Raw genomic sequence first — 19,735 nt, 5'->3', positions numbered from 1 at the left:
GAAGTTTAGGATGTACTATTTATTAGGTACACTACAAAAAAATCGCTATTTAGTGGTGGAAACCAGTGGTGGAAATAGTCCACCAGTAGTACTGGAGGAATAGTGTCGGATAATCCGCTGGAAAATATAGTGGCGGAATCGTGGCGGATTTTAATTTGCCCACACTTGTGGCGGATAAATTCCGCCACTATAAATAATTTTTTTAATAAAATATACAAAATATTTAAAAAATAAGTATAGTGGCGGATTTTCCGTCACTGATACAGCGGCGGATTATTTTCTGCCACATTTTTACAAATCTTATTTAAATTAATTAGGGCAGTTTACGCATTTCATTCTCCAGCCCCCGCCGTTCGCCGCTCCAGCTCCGTCGCCGTCGTCCGCTCGGATCCAACAACCACCGCCGTCGCCGCCAGGTAATCAATGTACCATACCTGCCTCTTCTCGTCATTTCTGTAATACTTTGTTAGATTTACTTATTTTAGGACTCTAGCTTTCATGTTTAGTCTGATTTTAGAACTTTTGATTCTGGAATTCAACTTTAGTTTGATTCTCACTTGAATTTGGTAATTTAGGATTTCAGAACCTGGTCGATCCTGAAATCTGGATTTTAGAATGTCAATCTGAACAATGTTTCGATTTTAGTTTTTGTGATAACAAATTAAATACAGGAGTATTATTTTTGGGATACAGAGATGAGAGCTCTCATATTCTGATATGGAGTTGGGAGTCAGATTCGGTGTTTAGAAAGAGAAAAAGCAAAGTAATTGAAATGATAAAAAATTGATTGGTGATGTGGCTCCATGTTTGAATTTAGCCATTGGAAGTAGGCTTGCATTTCTGTTGAACTGGTTGTAGGAAAAGCGTTTGATAAAATGTGTGTGTGGCGTCAGATTCTAAAGTGGCATTGCAGTGGATAAGTTCTTAGAGCATCCACAATCGTGCTCTTGCCAACGAGCACGGTTGTGGGCCCGACCCCACTTTTTTTGCCTGCTCTTAGGCAAGAGCACAACACCAACAGCTGTGCTCTTCCGCAAGGACAAGCACAAGGGTCTCACCATTCCATTATTCATTTTAAATAAAAACATTTCCACAAAATTAAAATACATTAAAAATACCCGAAATAATATTACAAATTACAATAAAATTAAAAATTACATAATTAAAATCATAAAATTAAAAAGTAAATAATTAAAATCCTAATATTTAAAAAGTACGTAATTAAAATTCTAAAAATTAAAAATTACATAATTAAATTCATAAGTGACCGAATTTCGTCCAAATGGATGATGAATGTGTGTATTTATAGATGGTTTTAGGATTGATTTTTTTAAAAAATTTCAAAAAATTTTCAAAAAACGGTAATAAAACGACTATATTTTTTGGAATCCGAAAATATATTTTTTAAAATTTTTGGTATTATTTTTTATTTTTTTTAAAAAAAAGAAAAAAAGAAAATGCCAACGGCCAATAGAAACACGCCACGTCGCCCTGCTCGCTGGCACGGACGTGCTCTATGCATAGAGCATGTCCGTGCCAGCGGCAAGGCGCAACGGTGGACAAGCTCGTCCTTGCCAACGGCAAGGACGGACGGTGAGCTTGTGCTCACCGTTGTGAGTGCTCTTATCCTTTTAAATTCCTACACATCAGCCACACTATCCCACAAAGGAAATCACAAGAAGAATAGAGGCTTTCAATCCATAATTTAAATCTTGAGAATGATTATATATTAGTATTACCATATTTGAATATAAATTAGAATGCTGATGTGAAATTATGCAGAGGGACTTTTGTTGGTATAAAATTTGTGGTGGAATCATACTGAGTAACAACTGTACTTGGAAATGGTGAGAGGCCATTTTTCTTATCCAAAAAATCCTACTACTACATCTACATGTGTATCTATCTATAAATAGAAGCAGGGACAAGCCTCCTCTCATTTTCAAGTCTCAACAACAAGTATTAAAGGGAATTAATGTAGATAGTGAGAGAGCTAGCTAGGAAGAATGCAGCAGTGATATTCACCAAGAGCTGGTGCTGCAAAGAAGAAAAGCAGAATCTCTCTTTATGATATTATAATCTTGTTGAACTGTTACTTGATTGATCACTTATGTAGACTTCAGTTGAGTAAGTGTTTGTCAAGGCATACTCCAAATTTAGATCAATTTTTTCCTACATGATCATCATGATACATTTTACCTTTAGACGAAAGTGTACTAATTAGCGGTTTTGTCTGTTTTTGAGCAGCCGGAAGACAGGTCAAGATCCGAGCAGACCTGCATTGCGGCCGCCTTCCTCAGCGAGAGGTGGTAGCAACTCCAGCAGCAACCGATACAGTCCTTACAGCAGCTCGAGTAGCATTTTCAACAGAATTGGTTCATACTATCCCGATCCACAAGAAACATCAGATCCTGCTCCCTCTCACAGCACAACCTCATCTTCCACCTCTCTTTACGACAACAAGGTAAGAAGAATCCTCCTAAACATGGTGTCTTGTGATTTTGACAATCCATATCTGTTTTAATCTTGTGTTTATGAGCTGAGATCGCGTTTTCTTGAACAGATCTGCCCCATATGCCTTAGCTATTGGTGCAAAGTACTTGCGGTATCAGTAGAAAAAGTGAAATTAATGTGATGCCTTCTACTTCTTTGCTACCTCTACTTAATGTAGCATTTCTTCTGTAAAACATCCAAGGCCGCAATGTTTCTCACTAGTCGACTTTCTGGTCCTTGTTACTGAAAATTAAATCAGTTCAAAAATGACATTTGTTTGAATTTTCATGATCATGCTACATGTGAATAGGTAGCGGATAATTTGCTTCATGATACTTCCAGCAACATAGAAACTTAAGTATTCTGTTCTCAAACTCTCAGAAGCAAGGTAATTAGTTCATTATTTTTCTTGTTACAATCAAGATTCTATTTAGTATTTACTCATTATTAATTAGTTCTTTATAAGTGTTCTCTTGTGGAAGCAGGTGCAACGTGATTTTTCCATAGAGTAAGCCGTGTGAAATATGCTCCCTTTCCCTGAACTTGTGTGGTTGTAGCTAAGAGCTTTAGGGGGTATCATTAAGTGTTTTATGCAATCTTTCATAATTGATTTTGTTATATAAATATTATGTCTGAGATGCTACATCTTTTATTGGAACAATCTTTATTAACACCATGATATTTCCGAATGTTTTAATTTTGCATCTACTTTATGTAGACATTACTGAAATCATTTCACAAAGGACCTTCTAAAGTTAGGACTTTTTATGGATTATGTAATGTGTTTGAGTATTAAATACTTAGTTTACTATGCTAATTCTAAGATATTCTAGTTTGGCCTAGTCTAATTCTGGTGTAATAAAGAAATAGGTTTCTGCAGGTGTTATTCTCATAAATAAGATAATTTGTATTGGGAGATTAACCAAACACATGTTATAAGTGTTAATCATGATGCGATTTCAGGAATCAGAATTTTGAGTCAACTCATTTTTAATTAATTTTGAGTCAAAATCATATGTAATTAATTATCCTTCCAAATTCAAAACAGGTAATTGGTGCTAGTGGAAATAGTGGTGTTTGGGGGCATCTTCTTGAAGAAAAAACATTTTTAGTTGGTGCTAGTGGAAAGAGTGGTGTTTGGGGGCATCTTCTTTAAGAAACAACATCTGGTATGTAGTTAAAATTAATGATGTTAAGGTATCTTAGAGGCTTTTCTAAGTCATGTTTAAGATTTACTTCATCAAGTTTATGATTTAGTTTATAGTAGCATGCTAAATATATATATATATATATATATATTGTTTAGTTGGTGAAAATGTGAATGTTGCCTTTCTTATTGACTGAGATTTTTGGAAGATACGGGCTTCAGTGGCTATATGAGTTTATAAGGGGTATATGACTTGGATAAGCGTTTTAGGGCTGAACTTACATATATTGTAACTTGCAGCAGCATGTAGTTAAAAGCTTTATGCAGTTTGTAAGAGGTATATTACTTATTTGAAATACTAGTTTGCCACCTGTAACTGAAATGGGTTCGATGGGATCGATGATTTATGTGGGAAGATAATCCACTTATTTCATTTCTGGATTTTAGGGGAAGTGGTTTTTTTATTTTTCACCGCCTTATATGTCAGGTTGTAGATTCTGATGGTGTGTATATGCTTTAATGCTTTCTGGTACATGTACACTAAACTAAATTTGCTGGATTCTTAGGTTTGATTTCTGATGGAGCTAATTTGCGGAAAATAAAAGTTACTTTATGTTTTATGCTATTAGGTTCTTTTGATTACAATATTCAAGTTTAGGTTAATTACCCTTTAATATCATTGGCAAACACTAGTTTTAATGCTAATGTATATATGTGTGGCTTCAAGAGGTGGCTCAAAGATGAACATATAATTTTGATCCAATATTTGGAAAGGAAAGAGACGAAGTTCATGAGACTAGGAAGGAACAAGATTGTGGATGATAAATTTGCCAAAAACGATCCCACCACTATTTTGCAGACTGAGAAGCTACATGCTCAGCTATTAGTATTAACTAAAATTTAGAATTTGCACTGATGTTCAATATTATTAAACGCTGATGTTTAGAGTAATATGAGTATTTTGGTGTATCTATTGTTATTTTTACTATGAATGCATTGATTTGTTGAAAAATTATCTATAAATAATAAATAATTTAGCGGCGGATGGATTCTGCTACTAAATAGCATTATATGTAGTGGCGAAACATCAGTGGCGGAATAGTGGCGGAACTTCGGTGACGGAAACAAGTTCCGCCACTAAAAATGGCGCACCCAAATCTGCCAGTATTTTAAATTTTTAGTGGCGGAAATGCTCTGGCGGACTATTTTTCGTGGCTAATCCGCCACTACATTTCAGTGGCGGAAAATTTTCCGCCACTGATATTTTAGCGGCGATTATATTGCCGTGACTCTGTTTCGCCACTAAAGGAGTTAGTGGCGGAAAAATCGCGATTTAGTGGCGGATATTTCCGTCACTAAATAGTGATTTTTTTGTATTGGTATCAGGCAGTGGCGGATCTAGGGGGGGCAGGAGGGGGCGGTCGCCCCCTCCGTGCGACTAATTTTCCCTTATCGGGATGTAATTTTACCATGTCCGCCCCCTCCGTTTGCCTCCGGCGTCGCCCCGAATAACAAAAAAAATAGCCATGTCCGCACTAAATCAAGCTAATACTATATATTCCGCCCCCTCCATTTCCGGATCCTGGATCCGCCACTGGTATCAGGTAACCCCGATTGGATGGAAAAATCGTGATTTAGTGGACTAAATAGTGAATTTTTTGTAGTGGTATCAGGTAACCCGATTGGATATCGAATATTTACCCAAATATTCAATTGTTTGTTATGTTAAAGGGGTAGGATAGTTGGGTACGTACAAGTAATGGGCATTAACATTTAATCACAATAATGGACTAAAGTCTCATTATGTCATTTCATGACATATACATTTTCTCAGCCCTAATAGCCAGTTCAGTGTTGAATTCTTGATATTATTAATAGGAGTAGTATTGTTTTTTATCACTTTTAAATTATATAAGCAACTTATTTATTTTAGTTAAATCAATTTTTACATCATACTACTCACTTAAAATTTTTGTCCAGTGAGTAACATGAGTGCGATGTTCTCACCATTTTATCTCTTTTTCTAATGATTGTATTTATTGAGTTGGGCATAAACTTATTAATTTTTGGTGTTCATTCTTTATGAATTTATTTGATGTTATGTAGTTTAATAAATTTATACGAAAAAGGTATATAAACTGTTATTAAGATTCAATAAGTAAGAGTTACAAAATTAGGAATATGGAGTAGTTAATATCATTATATCGGCACCAAAAAGACAGTTTCTTCGACTATCTAATTGGTCGAGTTCGGGTATCTGCAGATATAGTTAATATACATGCACCGGATGATCGGGTACCTTTTTATACTCCGTATTATTCAATTAGGTAACAAGAGGAGTGGACAACCATCCAAAAATTTCTCGAATTAGGTATCCACTGATATCCGATTTCCATTGGAAATTAAAAGTAACGTGCCCACGATATCCGAGTACCTTGTTAAGACGTCATCTCACCTTGATCAACAATCATATGGCTCATGACTCCTCGAGGCTATTTGGGTTCATTCCCCCCTCTAACCTTACTCAAATCATCATATGTTGATCCCATTGAATAAAGTTAACAGTTATATTAATAAAAATAGTAGTACTACTAGTTTTTATGAACGATGTTAGTGCTTGTCCATATAAAATTGTAGCCTTTATGAGTTGAGTGCAAGGAACTTATTACTATATGCTAAGAATTCTAATATGAAAATATTTTACATAGGAATAAAGACAAAAAATGTTACGAAACTTTCATATTGAATTAATACTATACTATTCCTACATAGTTTTAAAAGTAATATATCCAACTAACAACTAGAGTCTATAGTATTATTGATTTAATCTCTTTTTTCTAAAAAACTGATTCAATTAAATATTACACCAATGCAACTTTAATTCCACAACAGCCATTAAACAATTACGAGAAAATATCAACAGTGCTGCAAAATAAAGTCATAAAAATTAAATATAAACCACACCTAAGATATTCAGAGAAGCTCAAACAACTACAAAGCGATTTTAAACACTTCTCCGTCATTTATTTAAAAAATAACAAAGTTGAATTTGAGAAGGAAATAGAGAATAAATGATAATTGGCCTAATTAATTAATATTTGGTGGATTTGGTGACTTGTTGAGGTTCCATTACCTTACATGCATTACTATAAAAATTGCAATAATATTAGCAGAAAATGACAAACACCTATCAACAGACTCGAAGAGTGGAAAATCCGTGGCTGCCATTATAAAGCAAAGCATATGCTATAATCTCAGCATCTAATCATTAATTAATAACTTAAGTTCCTTAATTGAACCCATCATTTTCTAAAGATATAACAATAACTTGTGGTTAAAATTTGTTTAATTCCGTTTCTGTGCTTGATTTTTGTAATGCCAAATTGCCAACCACTTTAATTATTGCAAATAGAACGCGATATATATAATGCAATAATAAACGTTTAGTTTGATATAGTTCTTATTGAGAGAGTGATATATATATATATATATATATAGGTATTTGATCAAAACAAAAATGTCCTTAAACCAAGAATTGCAGACCAAATTATGTCCATTGGATTATTCAATCTAATCTTAAGATTAGATTAATGAACGGCCTGATTTAATTTTGGGATATTAATATTTTAATCATTTTTAATCGATAAAGGCTAATTAAGTAAATTACTTTATATAGGTAGTTATACTAATTCCTATTATCTTGTATTGTATTCTCTCCTCTAACTGCTCTCTAGTTGATTTTAATAGCCCTTAATTATTCTTCTTCAATCTTCCGTTAAATTTGCATACCATATTACACTGAATGTAGTTATGCATATTATTATGCGTAATGTTACATTTATATGACCATGACCTATTTTTTGTTTGTTATGACACATTAGAATACATTCATCTTTTGAGTTATAAAATATAATCATGTGTTATGACTTGAATGTAGTTATAGTTTCACCCTATTTTAACATAATCTTGTTATGACACATAACATCATCTAGTATGACCAAAATGGTTGTCTATTATTCTACATAATTTTGTGGATTGCTTGAAACCTATTCCACTTAAAAAAATGCATGGTTGTTGTACTGCATTTGTTGCACACCAAATTATTTTTGTGTTGATCGTACTGTTGTTTAGGTACTTCGTTTGGGTCCCAACAGTGTTAGATATTGATTTATGGTGTTATTATTATTATGACACATTGTATGCTCCAATTGTTATGACCTACTTATGCACTCTATTATGCCTCAATATACGGTTTACTGTTTACAGCACCACATTTTGAAAAAACACTTTTAATAAGAAAACCGTATGATGGAATTACTCTAAAAACACATTATATGACCATGACCTGTTTTTTGTTTGTTATGACACATTAGAATACATTCATCTTTTGAGTTATAAAACATAATCATGTGTTATGAACTGAATTTAGTTATAGTTTCACCCTATTTTAACATACTCTTGTTATGACACATAACATTGATTAGTATGACCCAAATGGTTGTCTATTATTCTACATTATTTTTTGTGGATTACTTGAAATCTATACGGTTTACTGTTTACAACACCACATTTTGAAAAACACTTTTAATAAGAAAACCGTATGATGGAATTACTCTAAAAACACATTATATGACCATGACCTGTTTTTGTTTGTTATGACACATTAGAATACATTCATCTTTTGAGTTATAAAACATAATCATGTGTTATGAATTGAATTTAGTTATAGTTTCACCCTATTTTAACATACTCTTGTTATGACACATAACATTGATTAGTATGACCCAAATGGTTGTCTATTATTCTACATTATTTTTTGTGGATTACTTGAAATCTATTCCACTTAAAGGCTTATAATATAAATATTTAATTGATCACTGCTGGGTCATAATAGTGATACAATATAAACAATTAAATGGATACGTCAGGGTATGAAAATACAATAATCTAAGTCATAATAACATATGGATGTGGCCATAATAAGAAATTAAGTCGTCTAAGGCTTATAATATAAATATTTAATTGACCACCGCTGGCTCGAGTATTCACCATTTTCGTGGCTGATTGTCTGATTTTCCCGTTCGGTGCTTGGTGGTCCGGGAAAGATTGTATGTGCTGGAGCGCGTATTGTGGCTGGCTGATGTCGGTGAACTATCGGTCGCCTCTTCGACTGAACAAAGAGTGGTTGGAGCTAGTAAATGTTGTGCCGCTTCAGAAATTACAGAAGTAATGTTTGATTTTGGTGATTAGGGTTTTTTGTGGCGTTAGATATATTTTGGGGGAGAGACGAAGTGAATAGGCGGGAACCGAACAATCAGCGTAATGGCGTATGGAAAGGTGATTCCATGAAATCCGTGAAGAAAAACGGATCGTATGGGCATATTTTTTTTCCCAATTTTACCCTTTTATGACTCCATTATACCTTATTATGACATAAATTTATGATGGTCAGGCCTAAATCCTGGCCGCCCATAGTCAGATCCAACGCTTCAGATTTAGTCTGTATTTTTGAACTTAAGGGTGTATTTTGGTAGATTAAGACCCTATATATATATATATATATATGGTCACACTAGTGTGATACCACCTTAAGTAAATAACAACTACCAAATGTATGTCATATGATCTTGAAATCGTGTGCTTCTAATTTAGTTAGATGGATGGCAATACTGTTTGGGAGAAATATCTAAAGAGGGTAATTGAGTCACATTGTAAAATGTCGTCCATTTTTATTTTAGGTGGGCAACGAGATTTCTGGAAATCAACAGATCTTCCGTATGATCTCTCGCTCCCTCTCCCCTAATTTTCCGATCAATCATGCTTCTTATTCTAGGAATGTATTCACACTCTCTCCCTCAACTACTGAAGCAGGCGAACCCTAGTGTTGAAGCAAACAGATTCAATCTCTCTCCGACATCAGTTATCATCGAACAACAATGTCCCGGTTGAAGAGAATGGCGGCAAAACATGTTGGGGAATCATCTGGAGGTGATTTAATGTCTATGTTTTCTGTTCTTCGTTCTTAATTTGGTGTTTTCGGTAGAACTTTGCTTCCATTGGTGTTCATTTATGCGAACTCCGAAAATGTCACATTGTTTTGGCCTATTACAGTTGAGTATCAATGGAGTTTGTCCAGTGAATCTATTACTTGTTTTGGTGATAATGAAGGCCGTGTGTTGTCTTGTTGTATTGATTTGACCAATGTATTGTTTAGATATTGGGTTTTTCCAAAAATGTCTCACTGTTTTTTCCGATTACAATTGGGTAACAATAGAGTTTGTCCAGTGAATCTATTACTTGTTTTGGTGATAATGAAGGGCATGTGGTGTTTTGTTGTGTTGATTTGTCCAATGTATTGTTTAGATATTGTAGAAGCGAGTTCTTTGCACATTTAATTTCAAATTTCTCTTGACATTTAGCAGACACTATTGATCTCTTGCCATAGTAATTGTGATGTATCTCCTCTGTTGTAGTGATGTATCTGATGGGTTGATGAACAAAGAGAAATTTTGGCCTTCATTTAAGTGATGTGTTGATGTATCTCCTCTTTTGTTGATGTATCTGCTGTGTTGATGTATATATGCTCTGTATTGATGTAAGAAAGTTTGATATCTCCCTTGTATTGATGTATCTGTTGTATTGATGTATCTCCTCTATTGTAGTGATGTGTCGTACTAGCTATGTAGATATTATAAATGTTAATGTCAATCATTGTAAACATTATAGGTACAAAGCGTAATAAAGCCTCAACTGCAATCGTTGTAAGCAATAGGATTGATGCAACTGATGATGGGGCAACGCTCCTAATCAAAAGGAATACAAGAAATTTTGTGAAGATTTTACAATGTTTGAATGAAAAACAAATAGCAGCAGTTACAGAAATGGGGTTTGGAGAACTTATACATTACAATGTTTATGCAATACCAAGAGAGTTGGCCTATTGGTTGTTAAACAATTTTGACCCAATTAAATGCAACATTGCGCTACCAGGTAGTGGGCCTGATTTGCACATAGATGAAAGTGATGTAGAATTGACATTCGGTTTTCCACGAGGTGACGTCAGAGTAGAAAGGATTGACAGGCAGGATGATCTAACCATAATGAGTAAGATAGCAGGTGTAGTGGGTAAAAAAAGACCAAACGTTAAAGCTAGTAAGGTTGCAGAGGAGATGTTGAAGGACGTTGAAGGTGGAGCTTGGTTTAAAAAGCTTTTTCTAATTTTGTTGGAGTCTGCATTAATTGAGACGTCGGCGTGTGGCTATGTTAGGCCAAAAATATTACATTTCATCGAAGATATTACAGATTTTCGTCGTGTCAATTGGTGTGGGTATATGATTTCCGTTCTGCTTAAAATGCATAGACATTGGAAAGAACACAAAACAGCAACATTTAGTGGTCCAATTGTTTTTTTGGTGGTAAGCTCCCAAATTAAATTCAGTATTTTCTTGTGTTGACATGCGCATACTGTTGTGTTGATTATAACCTCGTATTGTGTTGATGTTATATACTTTAATTATATTTTGTCAGTGTTGCTATGTTGATCGAATTGTCCATGGCCAACGACCTGTGCCACGTTGCTATCCTACGGTCAAAGGATGGACTGAAGGTCTTTTGAAAGAGCGGCATGAAGCAGAAAAAAAGGACGGGTCTTATGGCAAGGGATATTTAGATCAACAGTTTGACAAACGTCAAGACAAGTCTAGGGTTGAATTCGTTGACGGTGGTTTAAGCGAACGACAGAGTGGAAAACAACCAACTGATTATCCGAGAAATACGACACACCTATCTGGGACAAATGGTACCATTAAGGTGGCTGATGCTGTGATCAATCTAATGCAAGTACTGAAGGATACTCCTGTAGAAATACGAAGTTCAGACTATTTCAAAATGATGTGGGACATGATGAGGAGGGCATTCGGTATAGCTGATACCACAATTGAACAAAACACAAATCTAGTGGGCACCCTCACACAATCAATGTCACAGGAAGAGTGTCATGGTAGTCAATGGTCCGAGACATTGGATGCGCTCTTGAAGGGGGCTGAGGAGTTGTTAGACAAAAGACATGAGTTCCCAAGTTTTAGTTTGGGCATGGGGTTCACACAAGTAAGTGTAGTGTTTGTCTGTCTAAAAATATACTTTTGCTAATGCTTGTAACATTAAGCAGCATTCAGGTTGATATTGATTAATATATGGTGTTTTTGATGAATTGTAAGGATTTATATGTCAGAGCTGACATTGGTGGTGGCAATGGAGGCCTCGGGGCTGTAAACGAAGTTCTTATTCATGAGAAACACAAAACTGATGACGTGGTAATAGATGCAATGGTTAGTAATTTTAATATCAGGGCAGTATCAATACAACATCAATGCAATTAGTTCGTATAAAAAATTATAAAGTTGAATTGATGTTGAAAACATTTCACATCTTTAAGGGGGATGGTCTGACATTGACATTGAAGAGCATCACCTACTTGTTGCAAGCCTAACTGAATATGTAAGTATAATTAGGAGACTTACTAAAAGCAAAAAAAAGTTTTTACGTATATGTGTTGACAAATGATGTTTAGGAATGTAATATGGAACCGGATATGACTGTTGGGAACAATGGTGCTGAGGTCATCGCAAAAGGTGTTGCAAATCATACTCCAAGTACAATGGCTGGTGGTGTGCATACTATACCAAAAGTGAATAAATCGGACGGCATAAGCTTGGTAGGACGTATTACACATAGCAGTCTACGTTTTCGTACTATGTTGAAGTGTTATACTATACTGATATGCAATATTTATTTTGTTGATGTTGTCGGCAACATCCGTGTAGGACGAGTCTTGGTGTCATGAGAAGGGAACAAGTGTTGAGATTGCCAACGCAATTAAATTGACAAATTCAATTGTCCAGGACATAGCAAGAGAGGTAATACAACATAGTAGAAGTTATCGTGTGGCGGTTTTAAGTTTACAATGTTTCGTTATTTTGTTAAACTTCAACAGCTCGAGCACGACCACACAGACTCGATTATATGTTCGGAACATCAACAGGCTTTGATTGTCGAGAAAGGGAAAGAAAAGGCACATGGACCAACTTTGGAAGTATCAGAATATCAAGATAGACACCAGACAACAGACAAGATTGCAATTGAGGTTAAAGATATTAAAAATTTGTTTCTCTAAAGTTCTTATTTTCTGATTATAAATCCTTGAACTCAGGCGCCTCCAATATCTGAAGAGCTGGTGCGAGGGGTTCAGAAGCGTGCTACGAAGCGTAAGGGTCCAGCTTTGTGCTCACCTTACAATGAAAGGGCTGTACCGATTACGATAAAACTGAGTAGCGAAGAAAGAGACATGTACTACTGGTTGGTGTGGACTCAAGGAGAAAATGAGTAAGATAATTTCGCATTTACATTTACATCTCATCCTATTGACATAGTTTTCTATTTATGTTGACATTTGAGTTTTTGTTGTTGATTTATTGATTTACTAAATTTACTGGCTCGTATACAGCAACATGGAGGTTTACTTCGACGACATCGTCCTACTAACAAAGATACATATGCTCTCAATGAAACCTCATAGCCATGTTTTTGAGAAGGTGGTTGACGCCTGGTCGTCATACTTGAATAACATGGAATTTTATCGAGCACCGTCGTCACCGTCACGGGTGTTCATGACCACTTTCCCATGTGTATGTGAACCACTATGCTAACAGTAAAACCAAACTAATCTATAAAGTTGCTGAAATACATATTAATTGCAGTTGCACAGTTTCCTGAATCATACTCGCGATTGGGATCGTACTGCTGGATTTCATGATTTCTGCCAAAGTGTTGATTCTCATGTCCAGAATCTCACACATTTCAATTGGAATGTGATCGATATGGTAAATACCTTTTAAGTCAATACTTATTTAGCTTTTCTTCAATATCTATCGCCTTTAGTTAATCCATCTGCCCCTTGTATATTAGGTGCTTTTTCCTATGTACTCCAGACGACATTATTACCTTATTAGTTTTGGACTGAAGACTGGAAAAATGGACATAATTGACAGCTGCCCCCCATCCAATGGATTGAAAGATCATAGCAAGTATGGTGACGACATTGAGTTACTGGTATGTACATTCATTGATGTATTGATATTTTGTAGCATATTTATAGATATCAATCATCAATTCAGTATAACAGTGAAGTCCTTTTATTCTTTTGCAGCAATATTTTTTTAGTTCATATCTTGAGGGTAAGAAACATAAAATGCTAGCAAACATAATCAAAGGGTGCGAAATTCGGATCAAAAATATGCCGTGGCAAGGTACCGGAGGCAAGGATGATGATGCTATATTCTTAATGCGGCACATGGAAACATATATGGGCCAAAAGGTGAAGGATTGGCATATGGGGCTTGCAAACATATCTATGAAGAATCTGCAGAATATGCGCGGTAAATACTGTAAGGCCTTGCTGACGACAGACTTCAATTACCATTCTGTTGACATTAAGGATTGTGTGAAGAAATATTTCAAGGATAATAAAGAGAAGAGGACCAAGATAGTTAAGTTTATGGCAGATTTGATGTGCAAGAAGCCTAAGTGAAAGTTGATTTAATTATATTAGTTGTCCAGTGTGTTTGATCTTCTAGATCATTTGTTTTGAATTCTAGATGGTGTTTTTGGCTGTTATTATGAAGATGATGTTTTCTGTTGTTATTTTCCGGATGATGTGTTTTACAGGATGATTATTATATGTAGCTTTTTTAAGGAATTTGTGTCTACATTGTGTACTGTTAATATAGCAGCACGTCATATTTTATGCTCCATGCAACAATTCATACTTTATTGGGAATAATGTCAATGGTCATATTTTATTCGAAGTGCATTGATAATTATAAAAAATTAAATTGATACTTAAAGTGAATAACATTGATTTACAAACAACTAAAAAAGCCATAGATATGTTGATAGTTTTGCAGTCAAATTAATCTTGAAAAATAGTGGTGTTCAGAGTGCACAAGAAAATTATTGGAAACGACAAAATAGTTCTACAGCTCCATAAAAAAAGACATGATATTTGAACCGGATAGGATTGATATTTGCACAAGACTGGATTGATTTTGGCATTGAACAATTTTGATGTACATACAAGTAAAAAAAAGAGTGTAGATATTTGCACATTTTTGCAATGAAGTTTATACTGAACAATGTTGACGTATAGACAACACAAAATAGCAGTTAGATATTTGCACATTTTTGCTTTGAAATTTGAACTGGGTTGGATTGATATTTGCATTGAACAACATTGATGCAGCATACGAGTCAAAAAAGAGTTTAGATATTTGTACATTTTTGCATTGAACTGTATATTGAACAACGCAATTGACCAAATAGCAGTTAAACTCTATAATTGAAAATAGAGGCAACCAAACAAACAATATGAGTACTTGTTGAAAAATCCAAAGAAGCAATAAACTAAAAAAATATCCAATGAACTGTATAAAAAAGACGAGCCGAATAGAAAAATGGGGCAACAAAATCAAGGAAAAATTGAAATAAAAATCCTTAACATTGTCACTTGTTTTTGTTTTTCTCTTTCTCTTTGCCACAGTTTCTTGAATCATGCCTCACTAGTTCGCGGCATTTCTTGCAACGTCGCAGAGGTTTATGCATTTGCCTGATAGCACCTTCTTTCCTTGACACCTTCCGGCTTCCAGAACCCTTAGTATGCACAGTATCAGGTGGGCGAACATTGATAGCATCCGGTATTGGATCACCAAACACATTTTCAATCCTCTTTCCCTTATCCAAAGAAGGCACTTCTAACCCTTCATCACCAAACAGTTCAAGACCAAGCCTCTCCATTCCAGTTATGAGTGCATTGACATCATTGATGTGGGACTCTGCCTTTTGAGCTAAACGGTAATATGTTTTGTGCATCTTGGTGATTGCATTTCGTTTAGCGTCAACTTCTGGAGCTGTTCATACCATTGAAAAGTGTCAATACAGTTTAGTAAACATATCAGGACATCACAGATAAAAAACAAAGTACCTCCAGTCATTTCAAACTCGTGTCTTGGAAAACCATGTACGGCCTTTAGTAAGGGCCTCTTCAGCCATCGTGATCCAAAATATTGCTCAGGAATTTGCTGCACATTAGTATTTTTGAAAACAAAAAATATGTGACTGCATAAAATACCAAGCCTTGAGTACAACTTGCATTCACAACTATACACCTCAGCTCCAACTTCATGGTTGACGTTAAAGGTATTGCGACTACCGTCTGATACTCTGTAAACTTTGTTGCTTGACTGAACTGACATATCAACCATGTTACAGCTATGATAAGCCTCAACAATTTCAGCCTGAACATCTTTAAACATTTTGTCGGTATAAATTGTAGCCGCATGTTCCTCGAATGGTAATTCTGTTGCAAGTATTGGAACAATTGTGGAATCGAAATAATCGAGTCTCTCTGACTTATTCCTTTGAGCATCTAACGCTTTATCGTACTGCATAACGAATTCAGCAAAATAGAATTGAGGTTTTGAGTACCTTTTGAAGAAGCTATTCTCTGCTTCAGATATTGATGTTGTCTTCAATAAAGAGGCCATTGGAAAATCTCTAAAGTACGCAGGAATCCAAAATGTTCTATCTTCAAACATTGTCTTGAACCATGGCACATTTTCCAAACCATATTGTGTGATTACATTATTCCACGATTCCTCAAATTCAGCAGGTTCCAACAATTCAGACCAAACACAAGCATTCAAATCTTTCTTAAAAGACTCATCCGCATGAAGTTGTTTAGGTACTTTATCCGCAAGTTTGAGCATAATGTGCCACATACACCACCGGTGTCTTGTATCTGGCAACACTAGTTCAATAGCAAGTCTCATGCCCCGATCCTGATATGTAATTATCATTTTAGGGGCTACACCCATGCATTCAACAAGCTGCTTGAATAACCATGAAAATGATTCGTTACTCTCATTGGATAAAAATCCAGCCGCAAAGGTTACAGGGCAACCATGATTGTCTTTACCCGTGAAAGGACCAAATATCATACAGTACCTTCATGTTCAAAACAAAATCAGTACAATTGAAGTAAAGTCAATGCGAACGGTATTATAATTATAAATGCAGTAGTGCATATATGCAAAATCAAGGAATAAAATGGAGTAGTGACATATGTACATAACATAAACAAAATGTGAGGGTGGGGTCGACCTGTTAGTCGAGTACGTAGTATCGAACGCAACCACATCGCCAAACATATGGTAATTTTTTCTTGACACAACATCGCACCAAAATAACCTTGTCAATTTGTTATTGGAGTCTACCTCGAACACATAGTGAAAGCCTGGGCATGATTCTTTCTTCTTACTCATTTTATTCAGAATCAATTGAGCATCAACCTCTTTCAGATGTTCTTTCATGTCACGAACACAATTCCTGATGTCCGTTACGGTGCAACCAACCGAATCATATCCGCCCAACACCTCTCTTAATAGATTAAATGTCATTGTGGGACCAATGTTGGCTTTCATACAATCGTCAATGAATTTCGAATGTAGTTGATCTAGTCGACGATTCGATTTCATGTAGCGCTTATGTTGATCCTCCACCATAGAGTGGTTGTGCTCCTCAATAAAGTAGTGAACAACATACCAAGCAACCCCACCTTCGGAGACAAACTTGAACGTTAACTTTGCATTGCATCCACATCTCTTTGATCCACGTCTACGTCTGTTTGCAAAACCTTGTCGAGCATTAACTGCATCAAATTCTCGTGTCCTCTTTATACCCTCCCTACTGCACACCATATACAGCCACGTAAAAACATCCCCCGATGCTTTGTGACTGAATTTCCGAGTCTCAAAACCTGCATCTCGAGCATATTCAGCATAGAACGAACGTGCATCTTCAATTGATTTAAAGACCATGCCAACAACAGGCTTCAAACCGTCTTTGCATTCGGGTATGACCATAACTGCCTGACAGTAAATTTAAAAACATGAGTACTATATACGATTAAGGACAAATATCAATGTATCAAGAAAGCAACGTAAAAGACTAACAATATATCAACACAGATAAAAAAAAAGTCATCATACGGAAACAAATATATCAACCTAGAATCTGGCCAACCATCAGTGTACATAAAACTATATGAAATGAAGGAAAAGATGAATGAATCTGTCCATTTTCATTTTTATAGTGAGAAAAAATCAGCTAGAATCTGCCAAACTAGAAAAAATAAGCAATTTTCTCGCAGTGAGAAAACTCACCGACAAACAACCACGCGCTTGAATAGAACGTCAACTTCCGATGTGAAACAATAGATAATTGCATAGAACGCAAAAATATATGAAGGTAGGAAGAATATGATGAAGAACATAAATACACAATAAAGAATCTGTTGAAATTTGACAAATTTCAATTCCCACATCGGTGGGAGTTAATAGTTGGGGGTGGTAAGTTGCCTTATAAAAGGAACTCCCCCCTCATTTGTAAAACATCCCAAATTGTACTCTTCTCCATTTAAATATATAAGTGGGCTCTGCAGAGGGTGCTCGGAGACGTAGGCAATTTGGCCGAACTCCGTTATCAAAGTTCCGGGTGTGTTCTTTCTTTATTATCTATTTTGTTCCGCATTTATTTCTGGGTTTATTTTCTGTAGTAGTATTGTATTCAATATTATTTGCGGGTTTTGGTAGTAGTGTTTTGTACGGTTCTTTTGGGTGTTTTTATATTGTGATAAATACACCGACTGATAAATTCTGTTAGGAATCTGGTATTTAAGAGGGACAGTGTCCTCGCCAGTCTTTCCAAAGAATTTATTTGGAGAAGTAATTTTATCGAGTAGACCCCATTGGGTTAACTCTGAAATTACTGAATCGGTTCATTTCACTATTTGAGAGAAAATTACCCGGTTTTCTCAACAAGTGGTATCAGAGCCAAGGTTCGTCCTTGGTTCTATTTGTTTGTAATATTGAATACTTTATTTTGAGTCTGTAATGGCGGGTAATGATCAAGAAAACAAGGCTAGTTCTTCGTCATCGTGGTCGAGGTTTCCACTGTCAAATATGAAATTGACGGTGGAGATATTTGACGGTACTGACCATTTTGGTATGTGGCAGGGGGAGGTTTTAGACTCTCTTTTCCAGCAAGGTCTTGAAATTGCCATTGAAGAAAAGAAACCAGAAGATATAGATGATAAAGATTGGAGTACCATAAATCGGTTAGCTTGTGGAACAATTCGGTCGTGTCTATCCAGGGAGCAGAAGTATGCTGTCAAGAATGAGACTTCTGCACATAGATTGTGGAAGACACTGGAGGACAAATTTCTGAAGAAGAGTGGTCAGAATAAGCTCCTTATGAAGAAAAGGTTGTTCCGATTCGAATACCGATCAGGTGCCACTATGAATGAACACATTACTTTGTTTAACCAATTAGTAGCAGACCTGCTAAATTTAGATGTGAAATTTGAGGATGAGGATCTGGCATTGATGTTGTTGTCGTCTCTACCTGATGAATTTGAACATCTGGAGACCACATTACTCCACGGTAAAGAGAATGTGTCTTTAGATACTGTATGTTCTGCTTTGTATAGTCATGAATTGCGAAAGGCAGATAAAATGAAAGGCAAAGCAGTTACAGATGAAGCATTAGTGGCAAGAGGTCGTCAACAAGGCCGATCAAAGGAGAGAAGAGGAAGGTCCAAATCGAAAAGGCGAGTTGCCAAAGATGAGTGTGCTTTCTGTTATGAGAAAGGACATTGGAAGAAAGACTGCCCAAAGTTGAAGAAGAAAGAAAAGGCTTCGCAAGATGCAAATGTTGCTGAATGCAAAAATGATGCGGAGTCAGATTGTTCTTTGACGGTTTCACCTTCAACATCGCATCCAGACGAGTGGATATTGGATTCAGGTTGCACCTATCATATGTGTCCCATCAGGGAGTGGTTCTTTGATTTCGAAGAACTCAATGGCGGACTTGTTTACATGGGGAATGACAGTCCATGTAAGACAGTCGGGATAGGCTCAATCAAGCTACGGAATCAGGATGGATCCACTAGAATTTTGAAGGATGTGCGGTACGTGCCCCAGTTGA

At 35.8% G+C, this 19,735-nt stretch overlaps 3 protein-coding genes and 1 long non-coding RNA gene across 7 annotated transcripts; 3 read left to right on the top strand and 1 right to left on the bottom strand.

Moving 5' to 3' along the window:
- Positions 1-241: 241 nt before the first annotated feature.
- LOC121762814 lies at positions 242-4,716 on the top strand. 4 transcript variants are annotated; one of them, XR_006042287.1, is made up of 5 exons: positions 245-416; positions 2,248-2,464; positions 2,564-2,881; positions 2,979-3,662; positions 4,368-4,716. It is a non-coding gene; the product is annotated as an uncharacterized LOC121762814 (long non-coding RNA). The 4 variants fall into 4 exon arrangements; XR_006042289.1 differs by having other exon boundaries at positions 249-416; positions 2,564-3,066; positions 3,542-3,662; XR_006042288.1 differs by having other exon boundaries at positions 242-425; positions 2,564-3,662.
- Positions 4,717-9,246: 4,530 nt separating this feature from the next.
- LOC121760885 lies at positions 9,247-11,696 on the top strand. Its single transcript, XM_042156481.1, has 4 exons — positions 9,247-9,628; positions 10,367-11,055; positions 11,168-11,631; positions 11,678-11,696. The coding sequence occupies exons 1-4, from the start codon at positions 9,577-9,579 to the stop codon at positions 11,694-11,696; spliced, it is 1,224 nt and encodes a 407-aa protein (XP_042012415.1). The 5' UTR covers positions 9,247-9,576.
- Positions 11,697-11,716: 20 nt separating this feature from the next.
- Positions 11,717-14,393, top strand: LOC121761422. Its single transcript, XM_042157072.1, has 11 exons — positions 11,717-11,746; positions 11,857-11,968; positions 12,075-12,136; positions 12,210-12,353; positions 12,463-12,555; positions 12,633-12,782; positions 12,849-13,021; positions 13,143-13,323; positions 13,396-13,518; positions 13,604-13,747; positions 13,845-14,393. The coding sequence occupies exons 1-11, from the start codon at positions 11,732-11,734 to the stop codon at positions 14,223-14,225; spliced, it is 1,578 nt and encodes a 525-aa protein (XP_042013006.1). The 5' UTR covers positions 11,717-11,731; the 3' UTR covers positions 14,226-14,393.
- An 803-nt stretch (positions 14,394-15,196) lies between these two features.
- Positions 15,197-17,613, bottom strand: LOC121760884 (protein FAR1-RELATED SEQUENCE 5-like). The gene is made up of 4 exons (XM_042156480.1): positions 16,940-17,613; positions 15,859-16,696; positions 15,675-15,771; positions 15,197-15,600 (listed from the first exon to the last, which is right to left on the bottom strand). Exons 1-4 carry the CDS (start codon positions 17,611-17,613, stop codon positions 15,197-15,199), a joined length of 2,013 nt encoding a protein of 670 aa, XP_042012414.1.
- Between the last annotated feature and the right edge of the window lie 2,122 nt (positions 17,614-19,735).

Source organism: Salvia splendens, chromosome 13, assembly GCF_004379255.2.
Source record: "Salvia splendens isolate huo1 chromosome 13, SspV2, whole genome shotgun sequence".
NCBI classification, from domain to species: Eukaryota; Viridiplantae; Streptophyta; class Magnoliopsida; order Lamiales; family Lamiaceae; genus Salvia; species Salvia splendens.
The sequence above is the reverse complement of the archived record's forward strand: the minus strand, read 5'-3'. Positions and strand labels throughout refer to the sequence as shown.

What these genes read in the sequence shown, in the direction of transcription:
- LOC121760885 (XM_042156481.1), top strand. Translation starts at nt 9,577, where the DNA reads ATGTCCCGGTTGAAGAGAATGGCGGCAAAACATGTTGGGGAATCATCT. An exon ending in TGTTGGGGAATCATCTGGAG is followed by an intron (nt 9,629 to 10,366) that starts GTGATTTAATGT and finishes TAAACATTATAG; the next exon opens with GTACAAAGCGTAATAAAGCC. An exon ending in GTCCAATTGTTTTTTTGGTG is followed by an intron (nt 11,056 to 11,167) that starts GTAAGCTCCCAA and finishes ATATTTTGTCAG; the next exon opens with TGTTGCTATGTTGATCGAAT.
- LOC121761422 (XM_042157072.1), top strand. An exon ending in TGGACTCAAGGAGAAAATGA is followed by an intron (nt 13,022 to 13,142) that starts GTAAGATAATTT and finishes GCTCGTATACAG; the next exon opens with CAACATGGAGGTTTACTTCG. An exon ending in GTGACGACATTGAGTTACTG is followed by an intron (nt 13,748 to 13,844) that starts GTATGTACATTC and finishes ATTCTTTTGCAG; the next exon opens with CAATATTTTTTTAGTTCATA.
- LOC121760884 (XM_042156480.1), bottom strand. Translation starts at nt 17,613, where the DNA reads ATGGTCATACCCGAATGCAAAGACGGTTTGAAGCCTGTTGTTGGCATG. An exon ending in TCCAATAACAAATTGACAAG is followed by an intron (nt 16,697 to 16,939) that starts GTTATTTTGGTG and finishes TTGAACATGAAG; the next exon opens with GTACTGTATGATATTTGGTC. An exon ending in ACCATGAAGTTGGAGCTGAG is followed by an intron (nt 15,772 to 15,858) that starts GTGTATAGTTGT and finishes ACTAATGTGCAG; the next exon opens with CAAATTCCTGAGCAATATTT.